Below are 18,499 nucleotides of genomic sequence, written 5' to 3'. Positions count from 1 at the left end.
GAACAGCTAAAAAAATCCCAGGGCCGAACCGTTTTGAGCCGTCTCAACCCGAACTCCAGACTGGGCGGTGAAAGGGGGAACTAATGGTGCGGCTGAAGTTGGTGACTGCCAATCAGGGTTTGCCAGCACCTCAGGGATTCTAGGGGCTCTACGGGCCTGTCTGTGCGGTGGCTGCGACGGGGTAACTACTGCACGTGCCACCGTACCAGCTTCAATTGCCCTTCTGGTGCTCGCCACGTCACCATGTTGTACGGCAGTGCTGGTACTAGGTCCAAGGAGGGATGCGCTGCTGGTGTATGCCTCACCACGTGATCCGGCAGCGACAGCCCCACTCTGCTGCTCTTGAAGCGGATCCTGCACAACCTGTAGTCTAGCGACACGGGGCCTGGTACGCCTGGTGCTATCAGGGACCTCCACCTCCTCGTCCGAACTTTGAGTCAGAGAGCCACTGCTTTCTACAGGTTCATATTCTGACCCGCTAGATTCGTCAGATGAGGGTTCCCATTCCTCATCCGACTGGGTCAGAATCCTGTAGGCCTCTTCAGAAGAATACCCCCTGTTTGACATTTTGGACTACTAAATTTAGGGGTATTCCCTGAGACTACCCAAGAAAAAAAGCAAGCCTGTCTTACAAAGGGGAGGCTAGCGAAGTACCGGAGGCCGCTGCGGTTGATAAAAAATATCAAAACAGATTTTTTTATCGCCGCAGTGCGTGTAAAATGAATGTGCAGTGATCAAAAAAATATATATTTTTTGTCACTGCGTTGGGGCGGGCGTGGGTGAACGCACGTGTGGGCGACCGATCAGGCCTGATCGGGCAAACACTGCGTTTTGGGTGGAGGGCGAGCTAAGGTGACACTAATACAATTATAGATCTGACCGTGATCAGTTTTGATCACTTACAGATACTATAAAAGTACAAATGCTGATTAGCGATACGCTAAACAGCGAATAAGTGACTGCGGTGCGGTGGGCTGGGCGCTAACTCACGCTAAACTACCTAACCAAGGGGCCTAAACTAATCCTAAAACCTAACAGCCAATACTAGTGAAAAAAAAAAGTGACAGTTTACACCGATCACTTTTTTTCCTTTCACTAGTGATTGACAGGGGCGATCAAAGGGGTGATCAAAGGGTTAATTGGGGTGCAGGGGGGTGATCTGGGGCTACAGTGTAGTGTTTGGTGCTACTCACAGTTCAGTCTGCTCCTCTGCTGGATCCAACCGACGAAAAGGACCAGCAGAGGAGCAGAGAAGCCATATAACAGATCATATTTACTAATATGATCTGTTATATGGCTTGTGATTGGACTTTTTGAAAATCGCCAGCCTGCCAGCCAATGATCGTTGCTGGCAGGCTGGTGACGAACTTGTTCTTTAACTTTTGCCGGCCCGCGTCTCGTGAGATGACGCGTATATGCGTGACTGTGCACAGCGCTGCCACCTCCGGAACGCGAATCTGCGTTAGGCGGTCCGGAGGTGGTTAAGGAGTGTTTTCTGTGCTGTTGTTAGTACATGTCCAGATAAGTTGATAATTTGTCTATCATTCACTTCCTCAATTGTTGTTATATCTTCTATTTGCTGTAACCCCATTTCTCTCGATCCCTTAATTGGATCCCTGCCTGTCCTAAAAAAAGGGGGGCTATTGGTGCATTTGGCTGAATATTCATCTGTTTTGTCGATGCATGGCTCACCGTTGTATTCTGAGCTGCATTGACTCCAGCATTTGCTGACTGACCAAAGGAGAAGGGTTGTGTAGATGTGGAGATAGATGTTGCTCCCAAAGATGAATTTACATCCATATTGGTCATTGTGTGGCTTAATCCCATGTAGGGTTGTCTTATGGCTACTGTGGGGCATGATTGTGAATTTGATCTATTTTCTTGGGCAGGCCTTTTGGGTTGTTGATATCTCCCTTTCTTTATTTTTCGTTTATTACCTGTTCTTAAATTGGGGAGACCACTACCCTGTACTGATCCTTCTGTGCCTGATGTATCTGTATCAGAAGTCTCTGTCTGACTCCCAAAGACACCACCACCACCATAGGCCCTCCACTCAAGTCAGAGGAATTATTTTCCCAACCATTCCCAGACCTTACTGATGCGCAGCCATTCTTGGCATCGGATGAGGAAGAGGAGGTAGCAACGGCCGCCACCCAGCAATCTGACGACAGTACCCAGATCAGCCCAAGGAGGGTGGTCACCGCTCTTGCTGCCTACTCCGAGATCTCTAATGTCAGTGGTGGAGAAGGTGACGATGATGACGTGTCGATGGACGTCACGTGGGTACCCACAAGAGAGGAAGAGGAGGGGAGTTCAGAGGGAGGGACGGAGAAGAAGATAGGGAGGAGAAGGAGGGGAAGCAGGCAGAACTCGCAGTGCACAGGAGGCAAAAAGCAGACTGCAAATCTATCTGGAGCGAGCCATCCACCATGCACGGTCACATCTTGCGCTCCCAGGACACCGGCACATGGCTCCGCATAAGTCGTGGTAAGCCCAACACTCACCTAGGGACGACCGGCCTTAAGAAGGCACCTGGCTTCCCATCACCGAGCCCAGTGGGAGCAACGCCATCAGGACCCACAAAGCCACACTCCCAGAGCTCCACGTACTGCCTCTTCTCCTTATCCTCTCTCCTCCCATTTGTCCTCCGCTCCACTTTCCACCGTGCCGTTGTAAGGTTCATCTGGCAGAAGGTAGGCTTCCGTGGCCCAAATGTTCGAGCGTAAAAAGTTTATGATGCCAGATAACCCTCTTGCCCAGCGGCTGACCGCTGGCTTGTCGGAACTGCTAGCCCGCCAACTACAGCTATACAAACTGGTGGACTCGGAGGCGTTTTAAAAACTTGTGGTCATTGGCACACCGCAATGGAAAGTCCCCGGTAAGGAAATATTTCTCCCAGAAGGGCATCCCAGAGCTATATGGCTACATTCAGCGGCAAGTGAATATATCTCTTGCACACAGTCGATGCCAAGATACATCTGACCACAGACACGTGGTCTAGCAAACACAGGCAGGGAAGGTACATAACTTTTACTTCCCACTCGGTGAACCTTTTGACGGCCGTCAAGCATGTAACCCGTGGCACCCGTGTGGATTTGGTGTTACTGCCACGAATTGCATGCAGGCCTGCCTCTTCTTCTCCTCCTCCTACTCCATCCTCTGTCTCCTCCTTGGCTGACTCCTCCTTTTCCACTGCTACTGCCTCTTCCGCTGCACCCCCCAAGCTCCCCATAACCTATTCAACCTGCCAGGTGAGACGTTGCCATGCTGTGCTGCGGCTGTTGTGCCTGGAAGCCAAGAGCCACACCAGTTCTGCACTGATTTCAACTCTGCGGTCACAGGCCGATCAGTGGCTAACCCCGCTCAATTTGACAGTTGGTAAAGTGGTGAGCGACAACGGTGCCTATCAGCTGAGCGTGCTGAAACAGGGCAAAATGACATACATGCCGTGCATGGCACACGTCCTGAACTTAGTCGTGCAGCGATTCATTGGCAAATAACCCGGGGTCCAGGACGTCTTGCGGCAGGCCAGGAAAATCTCTGGCCATTTTAGAAGATCTTACACAGCCATGGCTCGCCTTGCTGAAGTGCAGTGGCGGCACCACCTGCCCCTCAGACGTCTGATTAGTGACAGCCCGATGCTCGATAGGCTGCTCCAGCAGCAACGTGCCATTAACGACTACCTGTACGAACTCTGCAGCAGGACAGGTTCTGGGGATCTTGGTTTCTTTTCACCGTGCCAGTGGCTGCTCATGCACGATGCATGCAGACATCTGCGGCTATTTGTTGAGATCACCAAACTGGTTAGTCGCAGCCAGGGCGCCATGAGTGACATCGTACCTTAAGGCCTTCTTTCTGAAGCGTGCATTGCGTCAAGTTATTGATCAAGCCGTCGAGGAGCAGGAGCTGGAAGATAAGGAAGTCGCAATGCTGAATGAATTCCCAGGGGGAACTACTCCATCTGAGACAAGTCAGCAGGAGTCTGAATAGGAGTCAGAGTAGGATCGTGGCTGGGGGGAGGAAGAGGAGCAAGAAGAGCAGGCTTTGAGGGAGACTTTAAACTTTTCGGGGATCGCTGGTGTTGTCCGTGGCTGGGGGGAGGAGACCGACGACGACATTCTCCTGTGCGATGAGCAGGAGCCAGGGCGTTCCACCGCTTCCAATTTAGTGCAAATGGGGGCCTTCATGCTCCAGTGTTTGAAGAGGGACCCCTGTATAAAAAGCAAAAAGAGCAAGAACCAGTACTGGGTGGCAACGTACTTAGACCCCTGGTACAAACACAAAATTGCAGACATGTTACCAGCATCACAGAGGGCTGTCAGAATTCAGCATCTCCAGGCCTTGCTGCAAAAGATGCTGCATTCTGCTGTTGCGGGCGATGGAAGATGAATTTCCATCCACAGTGAAACAGGTGCGGGTACCAATCCTACCGCGCCTGCAAGAAGAGGGTGGTTTAAACATGTGTTGGTCACTTCGGATATGAGATCATTCTTGCAGCCAACCCATCGACAGCTGCCCTCCGGATCCAGCCTCAGGGAACGCCTAGACCGACAGGTGTACGACTACATCGGGTTAACGGCCGATTGTTAATTGTTATTCAGTGACCGCCTAATGTACCTCCAGCCACATAATCACTTGTTCTTTTCTGTCAGAAGAATGCCTAATTTTTGGGGCCTGTACTGGCCTACAGTAAAATTGTTATCCAGTGACCGTCTAATATACCTCCAACCACATAATCACTTGTTCTTTTCTGCCAGGTGAATGTCTAATTTTTGGGGCCTGTACTGGCCTACAGTAAAATTGTTATATAGTGACTGCCTAATGTACCTCCAGCCACATAATCACTTGTTCTTTTTTGTCCGGTGAATGCCTAATTTTTGGGGCCTGTACTCCACTGGCCTGCAGTAAAATTGTTATCCACTGACCGTCTACTATACCTCCAGCCACATAATCACTTGTTCTTTTCTGTCCGGTAAATGCCTAATGTTTGGGGCCTGTACTCCACTGGCCTTCAGTAAAATTGTTATCCACTGACCGCCTAATATACCTCCAGGTACATAATCACTTGTTCTTTACTGCCCAGTGAATGCATAATTTTTGAGGCCTGTATTCCATTGGCCTACAGTAAAATTGTTATCCACTGACCGCCTAATATACCTCCAGCCACATAATCACTTGTTCTTTTCTGTCAGGTGAATGCCTAATATTTGGGGCCCATACTCCACTGGCCTACAGTAAAATTGTTATTCAGTGACTGCCTAATGTACCTCCAGCCCATAATCACTTGTTCTTTTCTGTCCGGTGAATGCCTAATTTTTGGGGCCCGTACTACCGTGACCTAAAATAAAATTCTTCTAGGCTCCAGCAGGGCACATTTTGAGAGTTTCCCTTTAAGATGCATAAAAATGGCCCCTGATTAAAATACATATTTTTTGTGGGAATTTTTGCCATTGATCCCCCTCTGGTATGTCACTGTCCACGTAGCGGGACTACAGTATTGGTGCACTTCTAGTAAGTATTTGGTGGCTGCAAATATGACCTAAAGATTTTTCAGGTTCTCCTGCCATTAAAGTGAATAGGGCCTGCCGCGAACGCGCGGTTCGCAAACATTTGATCTCGAACGCGCGTTCACGAAACGTCCCGGTCGATGTTCGTCCATCACTAGTAATGAAGCAGAAGCAAACTTGGCCCAGGATGTTGACATTGAACTGGTTGAAAAGGCTTTTATACCTTTTGGTGGAGCCATGTTCTAGGTCTGGTAACATAAAGCAATAGATTGATTTTATCCATCTGGCAATTGACATTTTTGTAGTCAATTGTCCTCTATTCGAACCAAAGAATTGAATGAAGAAATAATCAGAGTTCTGAAATTCCTTTGTGGCTTCAAGGTAGTTAAGAACGCATCTGCGGAAAGGGACTTCTTTAGATCCCGTTGGGAAGCAAAAGGAAGGGGGCGACACCTCTAGCTGGCAGTTGAACTTTGAAACCACCTTTGTCAGAAAAAAGGGAAAATGTCTGAGAATGATTCTGTCGCCTTTAATCATTAGGTATGGGGCCTTGCAGGAAAAGGCTTGAATCTCTCCTACTCTCTTTGAGGTAGTTTTGGCTACTAAGAAAGCCATTTTAAACATTAATAATTTGATTAGAATCTGGGTGATAGGTTTAATGCAGGGTCCATTAATGTAGATAGGACCAGGTTTAAATTCCAAGGAGGAACAGATGATCTAACCATGGGCTGAAGTCTACTAGCTCCCTTAATAAACCTTTTAACTAAATCAGCTAACTTGGACTCCAGAAAGACACTTAAGGCTGAAATCTGCACCTTAAGAGATCTTTCACACAAGCGAGTCCCTTATGGGAATTACGCTCTGTATGAGAGAACGATTGTACGTTCTGGACTTAAGAAGCACATGGCACTATTATGATTGACAATGTTGTGTGCCTCTGCATGACCTTTCTGTAATGGAATCATACTGTCAAAAAGCTGTCAGTATAATTCCGTTACAGAGAGGTCACGCAGAGGCACACAGCATTATCAATCATGATAATGCTGTGTGCTTCCTAAGTCCTGAACGCACGATCCCTCTCTCACATGGAGAAAGGGATACGCTCGTGTGAAAGAGCCCTAATAGTACTTAGTTTTACACCCCTAGGTAATCAGCCTATAGGAATTCTAGAATGATTGCCGTATCTATAGGCATAGAAGGATCCCACCTATCTTTATCAAAATCTAAAAAGGTTTTCCATGAACTAATTTTAGACGTTACAAGCTTACGACTAAACATAATAGTAGATATTACTGGTTCAGACAAATCCTTGCTTCTTAGGATAGCCTATTCAGTCTCCAGGTCGTCAGATGGAGCTGTGTGATTTTAGGATCGCAGATCGGATCCAGTTGTAGGAGATCGGGAACTGATTAAAGTGTCCAGAATTAGGAGCAGTGGAAACTATGCCCTTTTTGGCCAAAAACGAGCTAAGGATCACCTTCCATCGTCTTTGTTAATGTCCTGAGAATCAGAGAAAATGGAGGAAAAGCGAACAGAATCCCCTCTGGCCAAGGTCGAGAAAAGGCATCCACAAACAGTGGTTGGTAACTGTGTAGGATAGGGAGCAAAAGCTTGTATCGGTTTGTTTACCCTGTCTGCAAAAAGGTCTTTCACAGGGTACTCCCATCTCTCCGTGATCTGCTTGAAGATTTTCTGATTCAGACACCATTCTCCTTCTCTTAGGGGGTTCCTGCTTAGGAAGTTAAAACTTAGCTTTTCTTTTCCTTTTAGGTGAACTGCTGAAACTAAGGCCTCTTGCACACGAACAAGTGAGCCCTGTGGTCGTGCTGCGGCCCGCAAAATGCGGGCCGCAATGCACGAACACCATCCGTGGGGCAGCCGCAGCGGATCGTGGACCTATTCACTTTAATGGGTCCACGATGCAGCCGTTCCACAAAAAGATAGAACATGTCCTATCTTTTTGCGGAAAGGAAGAACGGGGCGAAACCCCACTGCTCCCGTAGGGTTCCATTCCGTGCTTCCGTTCTGCATCTCCGGATTTGCGGACCTATTCAAGTGAATGGGTCCGCATCCGTGATGCGGAATGCCCACAGAACGGCGCCTGTGTATTGGGGATCCTAAGGCAAGATTTTTTTTCACTGACACATTTGCTAGAGTACAACTCCTTGTCCCCCCTTGCTTGTTTAAGTATGTTACAGTCGTGATATTGTCTGAGAATACTTTTACGTGTCTTTCTATGATTCCTGGGCTGAGGGCACTGAAGGCCTCCCAACCTACTGAAAGTTCTCTTACATTTGATGATGCTTGCATCCTGGAGGAATCCCACCTGCCCTGAACCATCGGCATCATTGGCTATTATGTTGTTGCTCGGAAGAAATTCTTTCGTTGAAAAGGAAACCCTTACCCCTTACCCTTTTTTCTGGTCTGTCCTATTTTGTTTTTGGGCACAAAAGTTACGTCTTTGCTGAAAGAACTTTGATTCTACCGGGAAAACTATTAAATGTTCGTATAACTGATTTATCCAGAGGGACAGAGAACTTGCCGTGCAGGTGGCCATAATGCTAGGTCTAAAAATGGTAGTAGATGATTACAATATTTTTTAAAAGGGACTCACATGTTTTATACATAGGATCTCTAAGTAACCTTATGTATTCAAAAGGAAGGGAAGATTTTTTGGAAATTTTGGCTACTGGAGTATCTACTTTTGGGCATTTATCCCATATGGTAGAATCTTCCTCTGCAAACAGATATTTTCTTTTAAATATCCCAGAAACCCCAGTTTTTTTGTCCAGATCCTGCTATTCTTTAGTAATAGGTTTAGAAATACTGGCATGAAGTGGAAACACTCTCTATTTTCTCCTAGGCCTTAGAACATAAGATCCTGGACCGATTTTGGTTGTCTTGCTTCTTCCAAATTCATAGTGGCCCTAATGGTTTTTAATAGGGCTTCTGTTTCTTCAAAAGAAGAAAGTGAATGCCTAGAATCTTGCTCAGAGGACTAGGAGTCTGAATTTGAGACAAATTCACCTTTATCCGCATCAATATCTAAATCCAGGTCTGGGGAAGCCTCAGCTCTAGCATATGAGGTGGAAGGTTTAGGAGCTAGTGCTGACATTGTAAAATCCAGAGCTGAATTTACTCTTTGATTATAATTCTGATGTTATCAAGCAAGGAAGGAGACACTTCAAAAATCAGCTTGTCCGTGTATTTGAGCAAAGTGGTTTTTTTTTTATAAGAAGAGCCCAGGGCTTTCTTGCAAATGGTGCACACTCTGGATCGTTGAGATCCTTCACTGCCAGGTGTTTGAGACTCCCTTCCCTAAAGAAAACATTAAACCATAATCAGGGTCCCGCGGCCGGTGACTAGATAATGACCCACCACAAAAGGGTGATAAAGAAAATTAAAACACCATAAATAAGTGCATCAAGGCTAATATACATGTATGCTCCATAGGAGGAGACTTACGGGTCTGAGGGCTCTGGGTGGATCTGCAGGCTTACGTACCGTCTCTGGCTCTAGTCCCAACATCATGAGAAAAGCAGGAGGAAACCAGCAGAAAAGCCGGCACTTCTCACTGCACGCCACAGTACTTGTGGGTTCGTCTCTCTTACGCTCGTTGTCTAGGGGAAGAAGGAGCACCGTGGTTCTGAGACCTTGCCTGCGTCATTCAAAGGGAGACAAATCTGGTCTTATAGCTGTCACTGTCTGACCTAGCCTGGGCCAGCCTCCACCGGAGGACTTATGCCTAGAAGGGGGGGGGGACTGGTAATTGTAGCCCAGCGGCACCCCTGCTCTACCACAGCCCTCCTGAACTGTCAAGGAAACTTTACACAGGCCGGGCAGATTCTTCTTTAGCAGGCACCTCTGCACCTGGATTAGGTAAAGGGGAGTGGGCTCTTATCGATTGACTTTCATGTTGTTTTCTTTCTCTGGGGAGACAGTAACCTCCTGCTGGGTGCTGTTGTGGAGACGTGGGGAAAAAGATCCTCAAGCAGTTATTCTTTATTGCTCGCGGCTTTCTATTGCATCACATCACAACTGCTTATTGCATTACCTGAAATTCAGAAATGTACTGACAAACACTGTTAGTCACAGTCACACTAGATTGCTCACTGTTAGAAAGTAAGTTTGCAAAAATTATTATTTATTGCTTGTATTTACATAAACATATTTCAATGTTTTAAATGTAAGATTACATTGAAAAGTTCTAATTAAAATCATTTTTGAAAGAAAGTAAGTTATAGTCACGTCATATTTACTGAAAATCTATTGCATCGTGCCAGATGCACCAAAGGCCTGGTTGCCATGACAACTATTTGGCATCTCACAATTGAGTTTGTGGGAAGCCTCCCAACCCCACCACTCAGATTCCATGGTGGCTATTGACTGCAACAATTGATGGGATAAACTGCCAGGATCAGAGCTATTTCTGATTTCAGTAGTTAAAACAGTGTGCCAGCTGTAAATGGCACTGGCATAGCATGCAATATTACATCGCTGACCGTTAACTTGTTACTTACAACGAATATGGATGTATATTGTGAGCTTTACTTCTATCAGCATATGCTTCTGACTGGAGTTTCACATTTCCCCTGAATTGTAAAGGGACTTGCTTCCTCATACCACACCTTGAATGCTTTTAATAAAGAAGTCAATATACACTCACCTAAAGAATTATTAGGAACACCATACTAATACGGTGTTGGACCCCCTTTTGCCTTCAGAACTGCCTTAATTCTACGTGGAATTGATTCAACAAGGTGCTGATAGCATTCTTTAGAAATGTTGGCCCATATTGATAGGATAGCATCTTGCAGTTGATGGAGATTTGAGGGATGCACATCCAGGGCACGAAGCTCCCGTTCCACCACATCCCAAAGATGCTCTATTGGGTTGAGATCTGGTGACTGTGGGGGCCATTATAGTACAGTGAAACCAATTTGAAATGATTTGAGCTTTGTGACATGGTGCATTATCCTGCTGGAAGTAGCCATCAGAGGATGGATACATGTTCTCATTCTGTTTACACCAAATTCGGACTCTACCATTTGAATGTCTCAACAGAAATCGAGACTGATCAGACCAGGCAACATTTTTCCAGTCTTCAACAGTCCAATTTTGGTGAGCTCGTGCAAATTGTAGCCTCTTTTTCCTATTTGTAGTGGAAATGAGTGGTACCCGATGGGGTCTTCTGCTGTTGTAGCCCATCCGCCTCAAGGTTGTGGCTTCACAAACGCTTTGCTGCATACCTTGGTTGTAACGAGTGGTTATTTCAGTCAACGTTGCTCTTCTATCAGCTTGAATCAGTCGACCCATTCTCCTCTGACCTCTAGCATCCACAAGGCATTTTTGCCCACAGGACTGCCGCATACTGGATGTTTTTCCCTTTTCACACCATTCTTTGTAAACCCTAGAAATGGTTGTGCGTGAAAATCCCAGTAACTGAGCAGATTGTGAAATACTCAGAGCGGCCCGTCTGGCACCAACAACCATGCCACGCTCAAAATTGCTTAAATCACCTTTCTTTCCCATTCTGACATTCAGTTTGGAGTTCAGGAGATTGTCTTGACCAGGACCACACCCCTAAATGCATTGAAGCAACTGCCATGTGATTGGTTGACTAGATAATTGCATTAATGAGAAATAGAACAGGTGTTCCTAATAATTCTTTAGGTGAGTGTATATCAGGTAGCAGTGGATCTGAACCTCTATGTATTTCATAGTAATAGAGCAAATGTGGTCAACCCAACACATTATAGTCGACTTAGGTGTTGCACTTGACATCATCCCTGGTTCACATACACTACTCACAAAAAGTTAGGCATATTTGGGTTGTGGGTGAAATTTCAGGATGAGCCTAAAGCACACTAACTTTAACAGGTGAACCTAATTTGACTTTCTCTAAACTTTTAAATGCACATGTCCAATGTTTCAGTACTTTTTAACAGTCCTCCTCATCATGCTGTTCACATTTTGACATCATGAAACTAATAGGACACCTAACAATTGATCCACAGTACCTCACCATTGTGAGGCTTCAAGCAGAATGTTCTCAGACAGAAGTGGCCACTGAGCTTAAAGTGTCACCAGCAGATTGCAACAGAAATACAGAGAGATTGAAATAGTCACAAAAAGGCATAGAAGTGGACGTCCTTTGTTCACAATAAAACGGTCATCAGTGTGGGATGTGGCCAATGTCCTGCAGAACCGGATGATGAATGCCACAAAACTCCAGGCACATTTAAGGGAAGTGAGAGGCATCCAAGTGTCACATCAGACCATTCGAAACCATTTACATTAGCGTGGTCTGCGTGCTAGACAATCTGCAAGGCGTCATAGTCTTGCATGGGCCCGGGAGCATCTACGCTGGACGAGGGACTAGTGGCCCTCAGTGCTGTTCACTGATGAAAGTCGATTCACACTGAGCAGAAATGATGGCCGCCAACAATTTTGGAGACTCAAGGAGAACGCTATGCATCAGCCACTATTGTCACCAGATGAGCCTTTGGTGGTGGTGTTACAGTGTGGGTAGGTGTGTCTAGTTAATACAGAACTGCCCTACTTTGTGAATGGTAGTGACAAGCTCATACTACTTGAATAACATCATTAATCCAGTCATTGTGCCTCTGCATGAACACCACAGCCTAATTTCATCTTCATGGACGACAACGCGCCAGCTCATAGAGGAAACGGCTGCTGGAGACTGGGATACCTCAAATGGAGTGGCCTGCACTTTCTCCAGACCTGAATCCCTTTGAAAACCTATGAACGCCCTGTAGAGGCTCATAACTCTGTACCCTAGAACCTCAATGACCTGAGGGTCGCCCATCAAGAAGAGTGGGATGCCATGCCTCAGCAGACAATAAGTCGACTTGTGAACAGCATGAGACGTTGCTGTCAAGCTGTAATTGATGCACAAGGCCACATGACAAGTTATTGAGACACTGACATTTTTGTGGGGATATACCCACCACTGTTGTCGGCTTTTGTTTCAACAAGTTGTTTAAGATGAGGAAATAACCACTGCATGCTTCTACTTAAATGCCCTTCTTCCATGATATAATATCACTGTAGCGTGAACTTTTTACATTTGCTATAAATTTCACCATAGAGCCAAATATCCCTAACTTTTTGTGCAAGAAGAAAAAATGAACCGCAGCACTCCCAGGTCTTCAAGAAGTAGTTTGTTTATTCACCAAGATCTGCGACGTTTCAATTCATAATAAAATGTTAACAGTCTTCCCAGCTGTCAGAGGGACACTTGCCTCGTCACCGATGCAGCCAGTCACTGGCTGCAATGGCTATGTGACACACATCAAATCAGATGTTGATGCAAAAAGACCAAAGAACTGTGGTAGTGTGGCAGGAGCTGTAACCCAGAGGCAGAAATCAGGTATGTACGATTCCCTCTGCGTGTCTGGCCACATGGGGAATTAATAACCCCTTTAATGTAAAATCTCCCTGTTTAGTTGCATTATATGGAGATTAAAAACTGTCTAGAGCACATTTGTGTCAAGCAGACACATGTAATACAGAAGTTGTTTATTTGATGCAGCATATACCTTTATATCAGTGCTGCATGTGGCATGAATCCACATTGTTCTTATTGCTTTGAGGATTTGCTTATCTCCATAAATGAACAAAACCCAGTTTTGAAATAAAAAAACATGATATTCTGCTAAAATTACACCATAGAAAGAGGAGCCTGTGGTTTAATTTTATTTTTTTAAACATATACTACTCTTAAAGAAATAATTTCACGTGAATATTTTTATTTTTCAGTGCTCCGTCATGAAAGAGTATGCATATGACTCAACAAATTTTAAGTAAGAAAAAGAAGTTTCCTTCTAACAATAAATAAACCACCAGTGTGGGTGTTATCCTCAAGTGCCAAGATGACGTAGTCATACAGCCTTTCTTCTGCCTGGTTCATCAAAAAGCGTCCAAGTGCAGTCTGCTCCACAACTGATATCAGGTGAAATGTTTAACAGGGGTGATGATCAGGGACACGTTTCCTATATGAAAAAATTTACAAAAGTCAACATATGATATGCAAAAAATTACAGAAAAAGCAAATATATACAGATACTGCACGGGAGGAAACAAAAAAAAAATTGAGGAGGGGTAACTCCCCAATCACTAAATGCCAGTAGTTATCAAACCAACTAAATAAGTAAACACTGAAATCCTGGTTATTTGGGATTTTTTCAGGGCCATAAAGAATGTTTGTTGCATGTAGCACTTAACATAATGCCAGCCTGAGCAACTGTAAAGAACCTGGATTTAGGGCCCATTCACACGTCCGTATGTGTTTTGCGGATCCTCAAAACACGGACACCGGCAATGTGCGTTCCGCTTTTTGCGGACCAAACATCGCCGGCACCCTCATAAAAAATGCCTTTTCCTGGCATGTTCTATTTTTTTGCGGATCCGGAAGTGCGGATAGCACATTCCGGCCCCATTAAAAATGAATGGGTCTGCACCTGTTCCGCAAAATTGCGGAACGGATGCAGACCCATTTTGCAGACATGTGAATGGACCCCAATACCTAAAGATGTAAGAGAAGCAATTCATAAATCCAGCCACACTGTCACTAAATGGCCAGGGCCATTATATAAACTATGGACAAGTCGTATAATTTACACTATATTAGACGGTTGTGGTAACAGAGCAGAAAACTCATTCCAATCACAACTGCATTTACAGCACAGTGGCTAAGTGGTTAGCACTGGGTCCAATTTGAATCTGACCATGGACAACATCTGCATGGAGTTTGTATGTTCTCCGTGTGTTTGTGTGGGTTTCCTCCGGGTACTCCGGTTTCCTCCCACACTCCAAAGACATAGTGATAGGGAATTAAAATTGTGAGCTCCACTGGAGAGAGCAAACATTTATAATATCTGTAAAGCTCTGAAGACTATGTCAGCGCTATATAAATGAGAAACATAAAATAATTTACATTCCCTTTAACATGTCCAATGTTGAACTGTAACAAGACTAGCTCTCAAGAACAGATTGTTCTATTGGTATCTGCTTTGAAACAGCAGACTTCATAACCACCCAAAGATATTTAAAGGGGTTCTGCAGTTTGTTTAAACTGATGATCTATCCTCTGGATAGATCATCAGCATCTGATCGGCGGGGGTCTGACACCCGGGACCCCTGCCGATCAGCTGTTTGAGAAGGCAGCAGCGCTGCGGACTTCTTACTGTTTACCACAGGGCCAGTGACGTCACGACTAGTATCAATGGCCTGGGCACGGCTAAGCTCTGTTCACTTGAATGGAGCTTAGCCCCGCCCAGGCCAGTTGATACTAGTCGTGACGTCACTGGGCCTGCGGTAAACAGCGAGAAGGCCGAGGCACTACTGCCAGCGCCGCTGTCTTCTCAAACAGCTGATCGGCGGGGGTCCCGGGTGTCGGACCCCCGCCGATCAGATGCTGATGATCTATCCAGAGGATAGATCATCAGTTTAAACAAACTGCAGAACCCCTTTAATGTTTCAACCATAGAAATATTCCCATCACAGAAAACAGCAGCAATGGTTGTCAGCGCCAATATAAAGACTCAGTCTTCCCACACTAAGACATAGCCAAGAGCTGGAGGGAGGGTACCGAGAGACACAGTGGTGTATGGAGAATTATTTTTCAGGGAACGCTCCATGGGAAAAATTGGATTTTTTGTACTCACCGTAAAATCCTTTTCTCGTAGTAGGCATTGGGGGACACAGCACCATGGTATATGTCCAACTACCACTAGGAGGCACTAGACACAAAAAGTGTTGGCTCCTCCCCGTTGGGCTATACCCTCTCCACAGGCACAAGGCTATTCAGTTTGTACAAAAAGCAGTAGGAGAGAGAAAAAAAAGCAAGGAACCAACAACTCCCGTACCGGGAAAGATCAAGAGACCAGCCCGGAAAATCGGAAGTAAAAACATAGGGTGGGATCTGTGTCCCCCAATGCCTACTACGAGAAAAGGATTTTACGGTGAGTACAAAAAATCCAATTTTCTCGTGCATGGCATTGGGGGACACAGCACCATGGGACGTCCCAAAGCAGTCCCCGAGGGTGGGAAAAGAACAGCCATGCCACCGGTTGGGTATACAGGTGCAGGAGAACCATGTGACCCAACAGGAGAAAACACGGAATGGGCAAGAGGTTCCATAACAAGGAAGAAACCTCAAGGAAGAATCAGAGAAGACTGTCAGCACCCCAGGAAAAATGCCTGGAAGAAAATCCCAAATGCAAGAAGGCGGCAAAAGGGAACACCGAGCTCAGCCAAGGGCTGGAGAAAAAATTAGGACAGCACCGCGTGTTGGGACTACCTAACGCTCTAAATTGTCTCAGACCCAAAGAGCGAAAAAACCTGTGGCCAACCCCTGACAGGCCAGGGGAGAAAGGAAACAAGGAATTACTGGAAGCCAAACGAGTGAGTGAAGCCGTAGCAAGGCTCACATGTGAAGGGAGAAGGTCTCCCCTCACCGCAAGGCAGATGATGAAGTTATGCGCCCTATTTAAAAGGCGAAAACCCAAGGCTGCTAGAGGAAACCGCCAACCCTTGGAGAAGGAGGGGGTTGTAGGTAAAAGCCAGGAAAAAAGAGTAAGACCTGCGTCCCAAAAACAGGAGATGAGGCCCGAGCCTCGGAAAACAAGATATCACTGTGAAGCGTAAGACCAGAGGAAACTCTGGGCATGTGAAGCATTAGGGAAAAAAGGAACCAGATACAGGCCCAGGAAATCTCAGCAGGACACACTGGACTGAAAGACATGGAAGTAGAAGGAGAGTACTCCAACCGCCTAAGGAGGAAAGGTTCTACAACAGGAGGAGGTCCCTCCCGAAGGAGACCATACGGCGGAATTGCAAACCGCTGTGCTAAGCCACTCAATACCAGGTACTTGACGTGGGAGGATGGGAAAAGAGACACGAATCCCAAGAAGACCACAAGGTTATTGGAACCCAAAAAGGGAACAATCAACCCAGGCCCCGATCCCCCCAAAAAAAAAAAACGATTGCCATGCAGAACCTGAGTGGTCAAATAAACGGGGACCAGGGACTCCAGAAGGAGTACCCGGGATGGGCTCACAAGGAACCAGGAGCTGAACCACCAGAACACAACGCAAGCCAGAATATCCAGGAAAGGAGAGATGAAACTACCATAGGGGAAGGGACCTTGGCCATGGACAACTACCCATTCCAAGAACAGTGACTAGCAAACTGTATACATTGTCCCAGAGAGGACAAGTACAGCAGCTCGGGATGTACCACTAAATTGACAGACATCCATATGCATAAGGAATGCAGAAAGTCGCCATGAAAAAGCCGGGTGAGACTACACAGAAATGTAGAAACCAGCCGCGACCGGCGTACTGAAAACTCCCAGGGGGGAGAAAGTACCTGACAGGTGCAAACGACGGCAAGGTCCAAGGGGACTGCCCCTCTGTCATGTAGTACAACTAAGCAGAGAATATAAGGGAATACCGAGAACACCTGGACCCAGAAGGAACTACGGGACCCTGTCCGATGCCAGAGCAACCAGCTGAAAAATTACCTACCAGGCAGGTGTGTGGCGCTCAGTGGTCCTGTCCCTGACCCGTCAGGGAGGACGTCCAGCGATGAAAAATGCTGATGACCCCAGAAGGATTCCATGTGGCAGAGGACATCCAGCGATGACCGAAAACTGCTGCAGCGGCCGATGCTCACCAGCTACGTGCCCCAACAATGGTAGAAGATCCAGTGGCGATCCCTGTACTCCACCAGGAATAGGCCATTCTGTAATAGGAAACAACGCGAGTACTCCTCTATAACATGGGGTAACGCGAAGCGCAGCAAACCGTAGTACCTTATAGAGATGGCAAGAGCAACCCTAGCACAAAGGCCAACAACCACCTGGCCATGGTGTAGGGAGCATGGTTGTATGTGGACCACCCGCCAGATCAGAACAGATCAGCCATATACTGGAGCTACAATAAGTAGCACTAGACCGACAAGGTGGGGGTTGGGCTGGCCCACCCCTGCCAGATATGGAAACCATGCACATGCAGAACCAGGATGGCCTGTTGTAGACAGTGCCCTGAGAAGTACAAGGAGACCATTGAGCACGACAGAAACGGAGTGGAGATGTATGGAAGAACCAAAAGGGTGAAACCAACATCCGCAGCACAGATTAGAACCTGGGGGCAGAAAGCACCCAGTAATACAGAAACTGTATGGGCCACAGATTGCACCATAGGGCCCAGCACCTTGAGTAATACAACCACACGCCTAAAATATAGGTAAAGTGGCTGCATGTCTAAGGAGAGTGGAAACATAGCCACAGAATCTGGGAATGCTACTGCATTTGGAGGGTACAGGTACTCAACCTGTAAAGTAGAAATATGGCTGCGTAGTGCAGAAAACGACCAGAAAGGTGTAATGGGTACAGCATCTGGAGATGGTAGAGGTACTACCTTTAAGATCGGAGCAATGTGGCCACATGGTGCACCCTAGAACCAGAGAGGTGCAACAGCTACCGCATTAGCAATGGTACCTATATTCCGCCCGGGAAGGGGAAAATAGGGCCGCACGGTACCACAAAGAACAAGACAGGTGCACACTACAATCAGGTAGGTGAAATGGCAACTGAAGGAGGCCCTCTATTTCGCCAGAAAAAAAGGGAAACAGGGCCGCATAGTACACCATAGAGCCAGACAGGTGTAACGGCTGCAGCATCAGAGACGGTGCAGGAACTCTACCTATGAAGGGAGTAAGATGGCCGTTTGGTGCACACTATGATGAGGTAGGTGCAATGACCACAGCAATTGGAGGAGGCCTCAATATCTCGTCCGGCAAGGGAGAGAAAATGCCACATGGTACACCATAAAGCAGACAGGAGCAACAGCTACACCATCAGGAAATGGTGCAGGTACTCTACCTATGAAGGGACCAAGGTGGCAGCTTGGTGCCGACTAGAACCAGACAGAGGCAATTCTACGGCAATTGAAAGTGGCCTCTAT

General features: G+C 46.5%; 1 protein-coding gene across 1 annotated transcript in view; it reads right to left on the bottom strand.

The window, feature by feature from the left end:
• Positions 1 to 13,210: 13,210 nt before the first annotated feature.
• Positions 13,211 to 18,499, bottom strand: part of CCT2 (chaperonin containing TCP1 subunit 2) — a 39,818-nt gene continuing 34,529 nt past the window's right edge. Inside the window, exon 16 of the mRNA XM_040409798.1 lies at positions 13,211 to 13,522. Within this exon, the coding sequence (XP_040265732.1) occupies positions 13,492 to 13,522 (31 nt within the window). The 3' untranslated portion in view covers positions 13,211 to 13,491. The remainder of the gene's footprint in view (positions 13,523 to 18,499) is intronic.

Source organism: Bufo bufo, chromosome 1 (assembly GCF_905171765.1).
Source record: "Bufo bufo chromosome 1, aBufBuf1.1, whole genome shotgun sequence".
Lineage (NCBI taxonomy): Eukaryota > Metazoa > Chordata > Amphibia > Anura > Bufonidae > Bufo > Bufo bufo.
The sequence above is the reverse complement of the archived record's forward strand: the minus strand, read 5'-3'. Positions and strand labels throughout refer to the sequence as shown.